Raw genomic sequence first — 18,169 nt, 5'->3', positions numbered from 1 at the left:
CAGGCATAAAACTGTGCTTGGTAAGTACGTTAAAAGAAAAAAATCCACACTGCCAAGGAACACACTGGCACGTTTATATGTACACAGCGGAAAGTACAGAGTCTCAGTAAGAAAATACACTCTGTGTTCAGGTGCATCCCACCACCAACCCCTCAGTTCACCCCAGGTTGAGCACAAGAGGGAAGGGGACAACCATAAATAGAGAATAGAAGGGAGGGTTAATGCTCTAAGGGGCAAACACAGGTAGGGAACACACTGCTGGAAGGAGACATGACCTCTTCTTCCCCAGGAGAAAGCAATATAGCAGCACAGGAGAACAAGAGCCACGACTAAGCCTGTGGCGTCTGGCATGGGGCACCTAACACAGGTAAGAGGACAGGGGTGGAGCCGGGAAGGAAGAGAGCAGAGATGGCTACCTTCCCTGTGGCAGGGCCAGGGCCCCTCAATTTATATCCATGAACTCAGAGTTGGCTGGGGTACCACAGGCTGGGGACGCTGGGGGGTCAGATAAGCTGGGCTGGGGTTGCAGGCGACGTGCCACATCCTGGCGTTGGTAGAACAGGACATAGGCTGCCTTGGACTGCAAGGAGAGGACAGGAGTCAGTGTGGATCGGGGAGGAGGGTGTCGGGAGAAGGGAGGATGGAAATCACACCTCAATCTGATTCTCAGTCACAGGTGAGACACTGTTGTCATCGAAGTAGTGCCATTGACCGCTATCCTTGTTGCAGGCAAATGTCGTGTCTATAAAAGAGGGGAAGCTGTCCTCACCCACCCTCCTGCCCCTAAGAGGCGTCCACGTTCGCTCTCACTCCTCCCACCCTAATGACCTCGCCACCCGTTCACACATCTGGGGACACCCACTGGGGACATCCTGACCCCCCAGCACACGGCCCTGCCACAGCCTGGCACATACAGTGTCCATCCCGTAGGCCCCCATAATGGTTGGAAACTGCGATGAGATCATATTTGTACAGCTCTGGGGCCAACTCGTTCTGCGGCTTGATGACAAACTTGGAGAAGTCCAGGTCCCTGTGGGTGGGGAGAGGGTTAACACTGCTGGCGCCCCCTTCCCCACTGCCTGCCTTCCCCCCACAGCCAGCCTCCCCGGGCCCCGGACCGGATAGGAAACTCCACAAGGGTATCCAACTTCTCGCGGGAGAACTTGGTGTAGGAAAAGCGCTTCAGGTGGATGATGAGCGTCTCCGGCAGCATCCACAGGTCCAGCTTCTTGGTGGCCAGCTGGTGCTGCTTACAATTGGGGCAGTACCTAGAGATGGAGCCCGAGTCAGGACACAGACACTTTCTGAGCACCTACCGCATGCTCTTTGTGCCGTGCGGCCTTCGTGGGCCACGTCTCATCCAGAGATGCTGCTCTTACTCCTAGCCTGTCTGTTACTCTAGTTTGCGCTCTTGACACGTTAAAATCCTGCCAAGTACTTACCAACTCCCCACTGTATACACTTTTGTACTGGCGCGTGTTTTTGTTTGGCTTCCAGTCTGTGAGACACTAGTCTTCTTTTAGAGCCTGCCTCTCTCACTCCAGTTTTCTCTCTTCTATTTTATTCACTGATTCACTCGCCAGGTATTTACTGACGGTCTACTGTTGAGTCCTTTGGCACTACTTTGTATTTCTATTCCCTTTCTGCTCCATGGAGATGCCGCTCTTATTTTTGAGACTGGTTTTGTCTTTTTTGGTTCTCTTTTTCTGTTTTGTTTATTCTGCAAGGATCTAACGAGTATCTACTGCACAGCCCACACCATTATAATCAGTGAGAAGAGACACACAGTGAACTTAAAAGTCTTCCCCCTTAAGGGGTTCACTCTAACAGAAAATACAAAAAAACGATGCAAAAGGGGATCTAGGAGGTGACATCAAGTGGCGTTACAGAGCTAGAAAGAGGGAATGGAGGGAGCTGATGGCTGGGAGAGGAGTGGCTTTTAACAGAAGAGTAAGAGAAGGTCTCTCTGATGAGGTAACATTTGCTCAGAGACCTGAGCAAAATGGAGGTCAAATCCTGTAGATGACTAGAGGAAGAATGACCCTGGGAGAAGAAACAGCCCAGGCAAAGGCTCTGAGGTAGGAATAGGCTTGGGGTGTTGGTGGCCAGAGTGGCAGGAAGGCTTCGAGTGAGGGGGAGGGGGAAGGAGGTGTATTTAGTGGTGACGGATTGGGGGAGGTGGTCCCACTCAACTGCACCCCCAGAGGCCCTGTTCTGGTCCCTCACCAGGGGTTTTCCTTCTCCAGGGTCTCAGTGGTGGTGAAGAGCTCGATGCACTCCTGCAGCCGCACCGGAGCCTTCTTCAGCACATACCCAACGCAGTCATGCTTCACGTAGCCCTACATTGGGGGAATGGACAGCCAGGTATGAGGACGGGGGTTGTGGGGGATAAAAAGGAGTGGGGGTAGAAGATGCAGGCCGAGTGTTTAAGAGCACGGACTTTGTGTGTAGCGCAAGGTGAAAGTGCCTCCCATCCCCAGGATCTCGTTTACCTCAGCCTCCACCTCGTCATAGTAACGCTTCTTCATCTCTGGCTCCCAGTCGATGGCAATGTACGGCTGGGCTGGGGGCGAGGGGAGGTGGTCATGGGCCCTGCTGCCAAGCAAACCCCCCTCCCGCCTCCCCAACCCTGGCTCACAGCTGAAGGAGACACCATGGGTATCCTCGTTGAAGGTCGAGCGGTCGCTGGTCCCATTGGAATTCACTGTCTGCAGGGTGAAGAGGTGCTTGCGCCGTGCTCTCTGGGGCCAGTGGGATGGTCCAGGGGCGTTGTCCACGGGGACCCGGCTCCCGCCTGCGACTCCAGAGCTGGGCCCAGCCTGCTCCGGCCCAGGGTCTTGGGAGCTGCCCCCAGCCACATGTCCAGGCTTAGGGAGGTCGTCCTTATCCTCCAGGTCTGCTGGGACAGGAGAGGATGTCAGAGGTGGAAATGTGTGAGCCCCAGGGGGTTGAGCTGCAATACACAACCATGTGGACCCTGTGTGGGCCAGACCGACCCCAAACCCCCTGACCCTCCCTCAGGCCATGGGACTGCTTGTACAGACCCTCATCCTTGCCGATCCTCTCTCCTTTCTCCTCCTCACCTTTCTCATCCCCATCATCCTCGTCATCCGAGCTGGGTCTGGTCACATAGCGTCTGCCGACAGAGCAGAGGAGACTCTCAAGGAGGGTCCCGAGGGCAGGGAGGACAGAGCCCAGAATCCTACTTTGCTTATGATGGGAAGCCACTGGTAAACCCACACACAAACAGTTCTTAAGGAGGAGCCCGGAAGGTCTCAGGAGATGCCAGAGGGACACGGGAAGAGGCGGCCTGACAATGTAGGATCTTGTGCGCCACAGTTAAGGAGCGTGGATCTTAAGTATGATAAGCCACTGGTAAACAGGCACACAATCAGCTGTAAATTTCCATCAGGGAAGGCCTCTGAGAAGCACTTGTAAGTGCAACATGAGAGACAGGTGAAGCCAGATAACGCACTGTTGTTTGCCTTGGTAAGGACTCTGGATTTTAAGCACGATGAAAATTTATCAGTAAAAACACAAACAACCAAGCCTCTCCAAGGAAGAGACAATTAAATACAAGATGAAGTCTGTATTTTGTCTGTCTTGTTCACCTCTGTGTATCCCCAGCACCTAGGAGAAGTGGTGCAAAGTCAGAAATTTAGAGAAAGAAAAAAGCCTACAAGTTCCTCTCTGGCCATGTTAAGTTTGAGCTGTCTTCTGGATGCAGACGGGAGGTGGCAACTAAGCAGCTAGACGCCCGGATCTGAGTTCTGACCCCACCTCCCTGCCTGACCCCAAACAGCAGACTCACGAGAGGCGGTACAGCAGGATGTGATACAGGGCGTCCCAGGAGAGCCGGTCCCGGGGCACCGACACCAGGAGCGGGTGCCCAAAGAGCATCAGGCCATAGTAAGAATTGTTGTAGTCCCGGGCTGGGGTGCGCTCCCGCAGGTAGATAGGAAGCACAACGTCCTCTCTGGAGTTCTCGCCAATAGCGGCCCTGCCTGACACCTCGTATCTGTGGGGGATGGACATCAGGTCACGCTTGATCAGGACACCCAAGAGGGATTCGAGGATTCTACCCCAGTTGCTCCAGCCACTCACCACTCACAGCCTGAAAATATTTTTAAAAGGGTCTGAAGAGTCACCCAGGGTTCTGTATTTTACAAACTGTTGGATGATTTACACAGCCCTTTGTTTATGTGATGTTAGATAAAGTACTTTGGTGTTATCAGCACACTGAGGGAGTTGACAAAAATTTTTTGTGACACAGGGATCTAAAACCATTTTCTTTTTGGAAAACTAAACTGCTTGGTTTACAAAAATTTTTCTACTCATAAAGTACCTTCTATTTTAGTTACCCGAAGATTTCAAACTTGCTCTGAATGTTCTTATGTTCAGAAAGCATCTTAGTGTTCCCCATTTCAAAAATCACTTGGTTTTTGAGGCATGCAATGTGAGTAAGGAGTGCAGATCAGCATCGGGTACATACAAGGTACTAGTTAAGTGCTGAATAAAATAAAGAAACAGGAGCCTCCCTCACATAACAAGGAGGAAAACACCCAAGGATGCCCTGTATAAGGATGTGTCGCCCCACTCACTGACAGCCCCTAGCCCCCTGCCCCACTAAGGCACATGGCCGAAGCCCCGAGCTGTGCAGGTGCCCTGTGAATCAGGCCGAGGAAGGAAGAGGGAAGGTGGTTAACGGAGGAGGTTCCTGAGAAGCCCTCATCTCCCCTGGTCCTCTCACTCACATGAAGATATCATCTCGGTCCAAGATGCTGCTCAGAGACTCCTCCAGCTGGTAGATCTTATAGAAGCGGTGACTGAAGACATCGGCCACCATCATCTGAGAATGGGATGCAGAGAGGGGCCCGGTCAGTCTGCCAGGTCTCCCCCAGGCCCTTCTGCCTCTCTCTGCGCCCCTGCCCCTGAATCCCACCCTCCTTCTATCTGCAGAGCCTCACCCTTTCTGGCGAGACACCAGTGTGTTTGGCCAGAGCCACACACAGATCCGAGATCTTGCCTTTCTTGGGGACCACGAGCCGGTGCTGAGGGAGGAACGGTATCCACAAAAGAGCAGAAGGATGTGTGGTGAGTTAGTGAAGGAAACCCTGAGGTACGAAAGAGTAATCAAACGAACTCTGACTACATGTCCCTCATTACGTCCCCTGTCCCCATTCCCCCCATACCTGCTCTGGCTTGCGGCGGGGGTCCATGGAGACAAAGAAGACCTCCATGACCCTCTTGTGGGTCATAGGCAATGGGACACTGAGGTAGCAGAAGGGGTCGAAGGTCACAGACACATTGCCACAATCAGGGCACACCACCGTGGACTTGAAGAGGCCATGGAAAGTGTCCACAATCACAGAATCGTTCCGCCGTTTGTGGTTCTGCCAGGCCTCCTGAGCAACCTCCTGTTGAGTGTTACGGTGGGTGATGAGGCTTGCCCGGGGCCGGGGAAAACCATGGTATGGGGTGGATGTGCATGGGATTAAAGTTAAGGTGACGGCCACCGGTAAAGTCCAGAGGCAGAGTTACAGTGAGGGCTATCTGGACACTGCGTTCACTGTCGGGGCCGGGGGTTACTTGGGGCAGGATACCAGGTGGGGGTTAAATCTGGGTTGGGCGTGAGCGCAGATGTGGCGTTGGAGCCAAGGTTGGGACTGAGGTCAGGGAAGAGGAGCTTAATAGAAAATGGTGGTGTGCGGGATACTCCAGGGAGGCCAGAAAATTCCTGAGGCAGAGGCCCTAGTGGCTTTAATGAGGCTCTCAGGATGGGGGTCTTCCAGGAGCGCCCACCTGATCTGGCCTCCCAGCAGCATCGCACAATTCCACATATTCCTTCTTCTTAACACGATTGAGGTCCTCGTGCAGCCCATCCAGGAGGAACGACAGCAGCTCCTGTGAGTCATGCTGCTGGTAGCCCAGAAACTGGGACGCAAAGTGGCCGACCTTGGTCTGAGAAGATGGGCAGGGCCGTCAGAGCGTGAGGGAGTTGGGGGATGGGGGTGCAGAGGAACCGGCCAGGGCTGAGCCACACCTTGAACACGTGGGGCACGATGGAGCGGTGGTGGCCGGACCACGCCTGCTTCACCAGGTCCGCATAGGCCTCTGCAATCTCCCCCTTCATGCCCAGCGGGTTGCAGAAGTTGAGCTCCTCCAGGTAGCGGTTTTTGAGGAAATAGTTGGTGAGCTGTGGCACGTTGCTGAGGCACTGCAGAAGGCAGGGGCCAGGTGCATGAAGAGGCGAGAGAGGTAACCAAGGTGGGGACAGAGGAAAGGGAGACAGGAGGAAGGAGGAAGGGGAAAGAAAGAGAAGGGGCAGGGGAGTAGGGGAGAGAAGAATTTCAGGAGAAGGAAGAACGTGGTGACGAAGGAGAGAAGACAAGGAAAGCAGGGAGCAAGTGGAAGGAAGAGGCATTAACGTTTCAGAAAGTAACATGGGCATGTCGAGCCAGACTGTGGGGCCCCAGCTTCCAACCTGACCCCTTGCCCTGCAGTACCCCCCTAGCTCTGTCCCCAATCTCCAACACTCAAATCCATCCCTGCGCAGTGCCAGACCTAGACCTAATGGCTCAACCTGCAGGGCCGAGTTCATGAAGCACGTGTTGCCCAGATTGGTGAGACCACAGATGCCCGGCTGGCCCTGGAAGTCCTCATCCTCCTCCGACGCGCTGCTCCTGGGATGGATGAGAAACTCTTATCAGCTGAGGACCTACTACTTGTGGGTGGAATGTGCTCTTGGGCTCAGTTGTTCTGCCTACTGTGGGATCCCACTCTGGACTGGAAACCCCAAGGGCTCACATGGGGGGCAGCTGTGCGCTGGGCCAAGTGCCATCCTTGTTTCGGGTCTCCATGATGACCACCTGGGTTGGAGGAAGAGGAGTAAAGATCAGGAAAGGCATTCATGGAGGGCCCATGGACACCTAGCCCTCACTTCCCCCAACCTGAGCACGGACGGTGGGCCAAGAAGCCCTCCCCACCCTTACCTGCCCAGTCTTGAGAGCGGCGTCAAGCACTGTGACACGTGTGTTGCACAACCTCTCAAAAGAGCCCTCTGCGTTCTTGATCCACAGCCGTGTCTCTTCCTGGGGGCTCACCAGAAACTGCTCTTGAGCGGTGCGCAGAACTAGGTCTGTGGAGGGTGATGGAGCACATTCAAGGTCTTCCTGCGACCCTGGAGGATCCACCCATCTTGGCATCAGATTCCTTAGGTCACCAAGCTGTGACCGTGGCTGGGAATGCCAACTCATTCCGCGACCCTTAGACTCACCAATAGAATCTGTGCGGCTGAACTGAGCGGTGTGAGCTGTGTCCATATCACTGTGCTGGATGAGCAGCAGTTCTACTGGGTACACTTCAACCTTCTGGATGCTGGACAGCTCCACGACCTGGAAGGAGGGAAGGATGCACACACAGGTGTACCTACCCAACACACACATGGACACAGGAACGACAACCTTTGAGATCAGAGGAACATCCACACAGACAAACACACATGGCATAGACACATGTACGAGGCTCTGTGAAGGGAGCACACACAGGCAAGCAAATGCAGGGGACACAGCAAGATACCGTCTAATGACCTGGGAGAGGAGAGGGCAGACCCAGGTGTATGGATACAGCATACGTGAACACACAGGTCTGGACCCATCCTGGGCCTATGGAGGCCTTCCTCCTACGCTCCCAGCCCCCTATAAAAGCCACCCCCCAGCACCCTCCCCACCCACTATACCTTGCGTTCAATGGGAGGCTGGCCATGCTCTAGACCATACCAGTTGACCAGGTAATGCCAAGCAGCCGCTGGGAGCAGCACATAGTCCTCACCTTCCACCAGTCCCTTCTTGAGGCGCCAGTTTACCTGGTCTGCAGGAGGGCGGGGGGAGGTGGCAGAGGAACAATCAGGGAAGGAAAGTGATGAGTCACTCTGGCCATCTCACCAATGACCTAGCACAGAAAAGGGGCTCACGATCATTTGCTGGGACAAAGATGACAAGAAGTCCAGGCTTGGCTGATGTGGGGAGGCAGAAGCCTGGTACCTTCAAAGAGCTCAGCATTGTTGATGCAGCCAGGGAAGGTGCTGGGGTCCTGGTCTCCTCCCTGCACGTATACTTCCCACTGCTTGTACCAGTGCTGCTCCACGAGGAACCTGGACCAGACAGGTGACAGGGGTGTCACATGGCTATCTGGGGGTTAGTGGTACCACTTCACACGGTTATTGGACTAAAAGTATCAACACGTTACAAGTCAAGATGACAAGTTTCATGAACACCTGAAACTAATACAGCGTTATACGCCAACTATATTTCCGATTAAAAAAAGAAATTCTTCCCAGAATTCAACATTTAAAAAAATTTTCAGCATCATATAAAAATAAATTAGAAGCAAAATGTATTCAGTGAAATCCAGATTTGGATAGAATGCTTAACTTCTTAGGATACTAAAAGAGATTTGATTAAAAACAGAAAGTGTGCTCAATAACGGCAAAAAAGAAAACAACCAAAAACCCATACCCATACCCATGGTGCCAGAAAACAGGAGATTTTATTATGGAATAAACAATAATTCACTTGTATTAGTCTGTGGGGTAACACAGCCAAATTAGGTTCAAAATAACTGTTATTTGCAGCTAATGTTGTAAGACAGCCATTTGTTAAATGTGCAGTGTTTGTAAAGGACACAAAAATCTTCAGCTAAGAAATGGATTGTTAAATTCTGAAAACCCACTCAGAAATCAAAAAGAATTTCAACTGCTAAAAGAATCATAAAGTTTTCCTTCAAAAACTGTATACTGCCATCTTTAAAATAATTTCTTTTTTAGGATTTATTTTGGCTTTAGAGTAAATTTCTAAGTGTATGGTGACTAGCTCACTCTTTATGTAAAACTGTGGTGAAAAACACAAAATTTACCACCTGAACCACCTTTAAGTGCAGTTTGACCTGTTCTCTTTTTTTTTTTTTTTTTTTTTTTTTTTTTTTTTTTTTTTTTTTTTTTTTTTTTTTTTTTTTTTTTTTTTTTTTCTTGCGTTATGCGGGCCTCTCACTGTTGTGGCCTCTCCCATTTGCGGAGCACAGGCTCCGGACGCGCAGGCTCAGTGGCCATGGCTCACGGGCCCAGCCGCTCCGCGGCATGTGGGATCCTCCCGAAACGGGGCACGAACCCGCGTCTCCTGCATCGGCAGGCGGACTCTCAAGCACTGCGCCACCAGGGAAGCCCTGACCTGTTCTCTTTTAAAGGAGACTTTTATATGCACTACTAGGATAAAAATTTAGGACTGTTGAAATCTGCCTTTGTAAAATGTCATGAGAAATTCTGAAGTCTGCAAAATACTTGACATATAATAAGTGCTAAATGAACATTAGCTGTTACTGTTCCGATCCCAGGGCTTAGACAAAAAAGTTCATGTACACGTAATCCTCGTTCCCCCCTCTAACCCCAACACAAACCTGCTCTGCTATGGAAATTTTTTTTCTTTTTTTTTGGCTGCGCCCACCCGTGGCATGCAAGATCTTAGTTCCCAGACCAGGGATCGAACCTTGCCCGCTGCAGTGGAAGTGCGGAATCTTAATCACTGGACTGCCAGGCAAGTCCCTGCTATGGAATTTTTGACACATAAAAGGCTGTCCCAAGTATTTAACAGCCTCAAATAAACACTTTTTAAAAAAATTACAAAACTGATAAAAAATACGTAACAGTTTTCCAGCGATTTAACTCTATAAATTGGATTCCTTAAAATGGCAACTTTTCTTTGTTTAAAAAAGGATCAGAAAGGCAGGGGGATGGGGAGATAGAAAAACCCTGGAATAGTCACATGTTGCCCAAATAGGCAAACTTTTCTGTGGGTTTTTTTTCTTATTCATTTATTTATTTTGGGGGTTGCAGTGACCCCCACAGACCCCGTACTTCATTCATGCCAGGAACACACACCCTCCCCACTCCAGTGGCTCAAGCCACAGACACTTCCCATCACTCATCTAGAAAACCCCATCGCGGACCTTACCCTCTGCCACTTGCACCTTCACCTCCCCTTCAAGGTTTTAATTGCCTCCATTGATGGTTTATGAGGTTACTCAGCAAAGCTAGTTTATTGTTAATGGGACCTTCGAAGCAAAAGGAGCCACAGCTCAATGGGTTTTTTTTAAAGCAGATTTTTAAGGAAGATTAACATTAAAATCACTTTTTAGAGTGGTAAGCAAAACCTCCAGACCTGGCTACAACCTGGATTTCTAAAGCCGTGATAGAAGACTGAAGTTTTACATAAATTTTCACAAAGTATCACTAGCATGTTTTTTCAATTCAAAGACACAAAAACTTTTTTAACATCTCTGAACTGGGATGGCTCATAATCTGTCAGCTCAGGTGGCAGTCATGACAGAGTTGTCATTGTCTAATGAAAAAGCACCACATTGTTATTTACTCCTACACTTCAATTTTTTTTGGTTGCTACTGTAAATGGTATTTTTCAAATTTTAACTTTTCTAATGTCTTGTTGCTAGTATACAGAAATAAAACGGATCTTCCTAAAGTCACTTATGTTTGTGTTTCCTCAAATTTGTTAAAATGATATGAAATATGTGCTTACGGAAAGAAATTACTAAAAATATTGTCTGTCCTCTAGATTTCTCTTGTGTCTGGAGAAAATATTGGTTATTCTGGTTAATCATTACACTAGGTATAATAATTACAGAGAAATAGAAATATGGATATAAACTAAGAGATGGTTTCCTACTTGTTTTATTAAAAGGTTGTCAGCTTATTCAGATGGTAAATGTGCTATTACATTGTTCTAAATTTATTATTTATATATCTGTATAAGCCTACATACATAAATAAGAAGGCAGGCATATAAATAAATCCTTTCTATAAATGGTTACATGAATAATGTACCAAAGGAGAAAAATTAGAATTTGGGCCTTTTTCTGTAAAATGACTACATTAATTTATGCCCAAACTGGAAGTTCCTTTTTCTGTCACCAAATTACTGTTAACTCTTGGTACCTTCTGACACTTCCTTAGCTCATTTTTTAAAAAGAATTCTTGCTTTAAAAAAAAGTTAAGCTCCTAATAATCTTTGTTATTTATCACTGTGTTTTACGAGGTTAACTATAAATATTTCTTGTCTTTACTTCAATTTATATCTTGTTAAAAAAACAACTATTCTTCCTTTGTCTTTCACAAATTCAGGCCAAAGTCAGAATAACAACACTGTTAAGATGTTTTTTCTGTCTAAACTATCTCTGGGAGATACCACAAAGATCTGCTCCTTTGCCCTATAAAAGGAATGACAATAGCATCATTAGGTTTATCCAAAATTCCCCCAATTTTAATTAACTTGAAAATTTCAGAAAAGCTTTCATTTTTCAAACTTGGTATTTTTAAAAATGACAAACCAAAAAGAAAGTTTATCTTCCTAGATTATTGTTAATTATATATAATTAGATATACTAATATAAATGTCTTTCAATAACTGCATACTTTTCAAGCTAAAAAGCATAATGTTCAAGCAACAAAGACTAGTACAGTAACTGTCTACCAAAAGACCCCCCCTCCAGGACGCTAGACTCACAAACTCCTTTCCCTTTTCGGTTCACAAAAAGTCTGAACAGGTACTAAGGGTGCCGACTCAATTAGAGGGGAATTGTCAGAGGCCTATTGTTTTTTTCAGTCTTTCATTAGATCCAGTGGCCAAAGCATATTTACCTTGTGTAAGAGCTATAGCAGCAATCGCCAACCAAACGTGTGAAAATTTCAGTCGGTTTAGTTCTAGGGTCTTCATTAAAGGTAACGGTTCCCCGTGCTGTGCAGACTTCTCCATTGACAGAAAACCCTCAACATTTCTAGGCTAGTCTCTTAAGCTCCAGTGAGACGTTGCTTCCCCTTCACACATCACAGTCGATTCTGCAATACTGAACCCAGCCACCCACCTTCCTTAACCTGAGCAAAGAGAACCTCATGCTTGCTTACCTCTGTTAGGAAACTATCCCCACCCTGCACAGACCTAGAGACTCCAGCTATCCCAGATTTGTTTTAGATGGTTCATCCTTGAAAATTTGCCAAGGAGGCTAAACTATCACAGATTTGAATTTTCTCTTAAAATTTAAGCTTCTCCTAGAAATTAAATCAATTTAGATGGCCAAATTAATTAAATGCCCCCACCCAAATCTGCCAGCTTACAAAAGATAGAAGGTGCAAATATTAATATGGATATTAGGTATATGATTTGGGGTTAGTCCATGACTTTGAAATGCTTTATAAGCACAAATTTCCTGACCACTGCAGCAAACCCCTATAAAATAGACAGCAAATTAAAGAATCTTGAGGTGCTCTGCTCTAGATAAGCATTAAAAAATGGAGCTAAGGAAAAATGCTGCATGATATTATCCACAAAAGCAGAGATAAACTGGCTTCACTGAACCAACATCGATGGGATAAATTTTTTTATTGACAGAGCATAATTTTTTATTCACATGACATAAAATTAACCATTTAAAAAGTGAACAATTCAATGGCATTTAGTACATTCAGCATTGTGCAACCACAACCTCTATCTACTTCCAAAACATTTTCAACACCCCACGAGAAAACCTGGTACTGGTGGGATAATTTTAAAGGGTATTGTCACAAGGCTGTAAAGGTAGGATGGTGCAGAAACCAAAGTCCCCCCCCCCGCCCTTCTGAACACCTCCAAATGGGCTATAAAAACGTTCCTGTTACTGTTGTTTATTCTCAGGATGGATTGAGGTTTTGCCTTGCTGGAGAGCTATATGGTGTAATGGTAAAACAAACTGCTCAGTTCCATATTTCCGATTTGGGGAATCTCAACTTGTCTCTCCAGTAACAGGAATATATATTTCGCTAGTACTGTGATTAAATAACTCTGTAAAATGAGCAAACCTCACTCCTAAAGGCTCTCAGGTGAGAGCATGCTTGAGGCGTTCGAGGAACAGCAAGAGTCCAACATGGCCGGATGGGGAAAGTGAGGGGGAGGGAAATCAGAAGAGCATGGGAGAAGATTAGAGCCAGGGACCAGCCTCGCAATCCTAAAGCCTTGCAAGTCATTGTAAGAATTTTAGCAGTTACATTGAATAAAATAGGAAGACTGTTAAAACATTTTGAGGAAAGGATGGACATAAATTATTTTTAAAAAGAATTACTGTGTACGGAAAGAGGAAAATAGTACCTGCACAGTGGAGAAACCCAGCAGATACCTTCACCAAGTGATCAAGGCTAACATCACCAATGACGTCATGTGAATACAGGGTACCCACCAGACATGATGCAACGGGCACACCATGTGCATCCAGTCTGATTTCATATATATCCTCAATAAAATGAAAGCTTAGACCACAAATACTATTTAGGGATACATACAATGGTGGGGAAACGTTAACGAAATTAAAAATTCAGGGTAATAACTTCCCGTGGCAGGGAGGGGGATCTTCATCTGGGAGGGTCACAGAAGGATTTCTTAAGGTAACGGTCTGAATCTTAACCTAGATGATTAATTCACAAATTTTTTATTATTCTTTAAATTTTTTACTTTGAAATAGACTCAGAAAAATCGCAAAAATAATACAAAGAATTCCCGCGTGCCCTTCATCCAGATTCTCCAAATTTAAAATTTTACCCATTTGCTCGATTATTTCTTTAAATACGTTTTTATATATGCCATTCTTTCAACGATTTCAGAGTAAGCTTGCTTACACGATGGTTCTTTACCCCTAAATACTTCGGCATGTATTTCCTAAAAACAAAGATATTCCCTTTCATACTCAAAATACAATTATCAAAAGCAAGGAATTAGCAGTACTAATAGCTAATCTTCAGACCTTAGCAAAATTTTACCAATTTCCCCATTCATATCTTTTACAGTAAAAGAGAGAAAATTCATTTTATGAGAAAAAACTTATTTTTAAATAATTTATTTTTTCTGCTCCGGGATCCAACCCAGGATCACACTTTGCATTTAGTTATCATGACTCGTTAAATCCCGTTAATTTCTTCAGTCTGGAACAGTTCTTCATCCTTTGTCTCTCACGACCTTGAAATTTTTGAAGAGCACAGGCCGTTTATTTTTATAGAATGTCCATAAACCTGGGCTACGTAAACGTTTCATATAATCTTTACAGGTCTTACGTATTTCACAACTTAAAAAACGAGATACAACTCGGAGAGAAATAAAATGAACCCAGGAACAGTACATTTCAAGCACTGGTTAGCAAAGAAATCAATTAAACAAGCCGATTTATCAAGATACGCGTTGACATTTTAAAAAGCGATTTGTTCCTGATTACAAAAACAAAGCAGTACAAAACAGAAAACAAATGTAACATCGAAGGCCCCTCCCGTGCCAATCACCTGCACTTTCTCCCGTCCTGGGAAGAAGGGCTCGGCCAGAGGCAAAAACCTCGCCGCGTCACAAACTTTGCTCATTCGCAGGCGCCATTTTCTGCTTCACAAGGCACCACCTCCCCTCTGCAGTCTTTCCTCTGCCCCAGGACACGCCCCTCGGCCTACGTCACAAGCCTCGTTCCCAGGCTCCAGCTCCCTCCATCACGCAGGCTCCGACTCCCCTTCCCCCTCAGCCTTTCGGCTCCGATTTCACTCTTCCGCCTGACATCACCCGCCTCGCCTCCGTTGTCAGGCGCGGCGGAGCACCGCGGGCCGCCCCCAAATGCTACGTTAAGTCGCGCAGACCACGCTGCCCCGCTCTGTTGCTGGGACAACCTCCTTCCCAGGTTCTTGGTTCCACCACGCGAGCCTGATCCCGCCGCCGTGGCCCTTTCTTCTCAAGATCCGCCCCCCTGAATGTAAATTGATACAGCCACTATGGAGAACAGTATGGAGGTTCCTTACAAAACTAAAAATAGAACTACCATACAACCCAGCAATCCCACTACTGGGCATATACCCAGAGAAAGCCATAATTCAAAAAAGCACATGCGCCCCAATGTTCACTGCAGCTCTACTTACAATAGCCAGGACATGGAAGCAACCTAAGTGTCCATCGACAGATGAATGGATAAAGAAGATGTGGCACATATATACAATGGAATATTACTCAGCCATAAAAAGAAATGAAACTGAGTTATCTGTAGTGAGGTGGATGGACCTAGAGTCTGTCATACAGAGTGAAATCAGAAAGAGAAAAACAAATACCGTATGCTAACACATATATATGGAATCTAAAATACAAACAAACAAAAAAGTGGTCATGAAGAACCTAGGGGCAGGACAGGAATAAAGACGCAGACATAGAGAATGGACTTGAGGACACGGGGAGGGGGAAGGGTAAGCTGGGACGAAGTGAGAGAGTGGCATGGACATATATACACTACCAAACGTAAAATAGATAGCTAGTGGGAAGCAGCCGCATGGCACAGGGAGATCAGCTCGGTGCTTTGTGTCCACCTTAGAGTGGTGGGATAGGGAGCGTGGGAGGGTGACGCGAGAGGGAAGAGATATGGGGATATATGTATACGTATAGGTGATGCACTTTGTAATACAGCAGAAACACACCATTGTAAAGCAATTTTACTCTAATAAAGATGTTTAAAAAAAATATATCCGCCCCCCTGCCTCTCCACAACAAACCGCCTCCACCCGCCTCGCCTCCGTTGTCAGGCGCGGCGGAGCACCGCGGGCCGCCCCCAAATGCTACGTTAAGTCGCGCAGACCACGCTGCCCCGCTCTGTTGCTGGGACAACCTCCTTCCCAGGTTCTTGGTTCCACCACGCGAGCCTGATCCCGCCGCCGTGGCCCTTTCTTCTCAAGATCCGCCCCCCTGAATGTAAATTGATACAGCCACTATGGAGAACAGTATGGAGGTTCCTTACAAAACTAAAAATAGAACTACCATACAACCCAGCAATCCCACTACTGGGCATATACCCAGAGAAAGCCATAATTCAAAAAAGCACATGCGCCCCAATGTTCACTGCAGCTCTACTTACAATAGCCAGGACATGGAAGCAACCTAAGTGTCCATCGACAGATGAATGGATAAAGAAGATGTGGCACATATATACAATGGAATATTACTCAGCCATAAAAAGAAATGAAACTGAGTTATCTGTAGTGAGGTGGATGGACCTAGAGTCTGTCATACAGAGTGAAATCAGAAAGAGAAAAACAAATACCGTATGCTAACACATATATATGGAATCTAAAATACAAACAAACAAAAAAGTGGTCATGAAGAACCTAGGGGCAGGACAGGAATAAAGACGCAGACATAGAGAATGGACTTGAGGACACGGGGAGGGGGAAGGGTAAGCTGGGACGAAGTGAGAGAGTGGCATGGACATATATACACTACCAAACGTAAAATAGATAGCTAGTGGGAAGCAGCCGCATGGCACAGGGAGATCAGCTCGGTGCTTTGTGTCCACCTTAGAGTGGTGGGATAGGGAGCGTGGGAGGGTGACGCGAGAGGGAAGAGATATGGGGATATATGTATACGTATAGGTGATGCACTTTGTAATACAGCAGAAACACACCATTGTAAAGCAATTTTACTCTAATAAAGATGTTTAAAAAAAATATATCCGCCCCCCTGCCTCTCCACAACAAACCGCCTCCGGTTCTCAGGCCGCAGGCTCCACCAACACAGGTCCGGCCCCGCCCCTTTCACAGACAAGGCACTTCCCCGCGTCTCTCGTCCTCAGTCTCACAGGCCACTCCCCGCCCCAAGGCACCTCTCCTGCGAACATTCGCCGCCCCGTGCCCCACCTTCTCCAACGCCCCCATCGTCCCCCCAAGCCGAGGCTCCGTTTGCAGCTCTGCCTCACCAGCTTTCGCCCGCCCGCAGCGGATGCCCTCGCCCATTCTCGCCGTTCTCGATCTGGCGCCACTGGCTCTCCAAGCCCGGCACCGCTTCACGCTGTGGCTCTCGGTCGTCGGCCGCAGCCTCAGCCGCCGGACTCTCTGCCACCGCCGCCATGGCCGTTCTCCCTCCTCTCATAGTCACCGCAGCTGGGGATAGGAAAAGGCCCCTCAAATGCTACTTCCGGCTTCTGTCCCCGGAAACGGAAACAGAGCCCCCCAAACAGCCGGGGGGGCTACTGCCATTTTGAAAAGGGAGACCCCGCTCGGACGCGTCGAGGGGCTAGGCGGGCATCGGACTTGGGGCGGTGATCTCTGCGACGAATAGGCGGGGTAAAGCCTCCAGTTGGGAACTAAAGACAAAGGTGTCTTGTGGGATTCTAACGCCATGTTGAGTCGGGGCAAACGGTTCTGTGGAAGGTGCAGGTAGAGGTCCCCGGGGTGGACGAGGACATGTATTGGGGAGCGCTCAGGGGAACACGAAGGTTCCAAGTCTTCTCGGTCCCATGCTCTGATGGGAACCGCGGGCCCCTATCCTGGGAGCGGCGTTTTTGCTAGCCTGACCAGAATACCCTTATTTCATTGCACTACCCTTCCCTTCTCCATCAAAACCTAATGCAAAAGAGGTCACCACTTCCAGGGCGCCACCCAGCCCTTCGGGCCTCTTCCCTGCGTGAACTAGATTTATTCTCTTGATAAACGTGTTGAAGGCAAGTCAGCCCCAGGCCAGGTTTATTTGTTGGAGTTGCAGTACTAATAGTAGTTGACCCTGTTTAGGTGTTTTATTGCACGTAAATAGTAGTCTTAGGCAGCAGATTGCCTATGGGCAACAATGGGGATGCTGAGCACCAGAAACGTTAATTCACTTTGCCCCACCTAGTAAGTAGTGGAGCTGTGGTTCGAACTCAGGAATTCCAGTTCCAGAGTTGGCACCTTAAAACACCAGGCCAGAGATTCTCAAACTGTGGTCCTAGGCTTTCTACCGGTTCAGGAAACCCTTTCAGGGGGTTCACAAAGTCAAAACTATTCACAACAATACTTTTTCATGGTCATTCTGTCTTGCACGTGCGGTGGAATTTTCCAGAGGCTGCATGACATAAGCAAAAGCTCTTTGGATGTCCTCAATTCTTAAGAATATAAAGGGATCCTGAGACCAGAAGTTTGAGAACCAGTCCACCACCTCAGGGTTTTTTCATCTTAGGCACTATTGACATTTCTCTGTTGTAGGAAGCATTGTAAGATGTTTAGCTGCATCCCTGGCCTCTACCCGCTAGCATTCACCAGTTGGCACAACCAAAAGTGTCTCCAGACGCTGCCAGATGTCCTCTGGGGGTGGGGGAG

The 18,169-nt window shown here is 47.8% G+C and overlaps 1 protein-coding gene across 1 annotated transcript; it reads right to left on the bottom strand.

The window, feature by feature from the left end:
* Positions 1-442: 442 nt before the first annotated feature.
* On the bottom strand, positions 443-16,946 carry USP11 (ubiquitin specific peptidase 11). Its single transcript, XM_007450843.1, has 21 exons — positions 16,795-16,946; positions 8,043-8,152; positions 7,739-7,869; positions 7,277-7,394; positions 6,993-7,138; positions 6,808-6,869; positions 6,584-6,683; positions 6,044-6,217; positions 5,803-5,961; positions 5,193-5,417; positions 4,968-5,051; positions 4,755-4,849; positions 3,812-4,018; positions 3,084-3,136; positions 2,654-2,896; positions 2,493-2,563; positions 2,227-2,339; positions 1,119-1,268; positions 915-1,030; positions 654-742; positions 443-580 (listed from the first exon to the last, which is right to left on the bottom strand). The coding sequence occupies exons 1-21, from the start codon at positions 16,944-16,946 to the stop codon at positions 443-445; spliced, it is 2,736 nt and encodes a 911-aa protein (XP_007450905.1).
* Between the last annotated feature and the right edge of the window lie 1,223 nt (positions 16,947-18,169).

Source organism: Lipotes vexillifer, unplaced genomic scaffold (assembly GCF_000442215.2).
Source record: "Lipotes vexillifer unplaced genomic scaffold, Lipotes_vexillifer_v1.1 scaffold129, whole genome shotgun sequence".
Classification (NCBI taxonomy): Eukaryota; Metazoa; Chordata; class Mammalia; order Artiodactyla; family Lipotidae; genus Lipotes; species Lipotes vexillifer.
The sequence above is the reverse complement of the archived record's forward strand: the minus strand, read 5'-3'. Positions and strand labels throughout refer to the sequence as shown.

Excerpts from the sequence above, each read along its gene's own strand:
- USP11 (XM_007450843.1), bottom strand. The coding sequence starts at position 16,946 with ATGGCGGCGGTGGCAGAGAGTCCGGCGGCTGAGGCTGCGGCCGACGAC. Across the intron at positions 7,395-7,738 it reads AGCCTCCCATTGAACGCAAG|GTCGTGGAGCTGTCCAGCAT; the intron begins GTATAGTGGGTG and ends CCCTCCTTCCAG. Across the intron at positions 5,962-6,043 it reads TCGTGCCCCACGTGTTCAAG|ACCAAGGTCGGCCACTTTGC; the intron begins GTGTGGCTCAGC and ends CCATCTTCTCAG.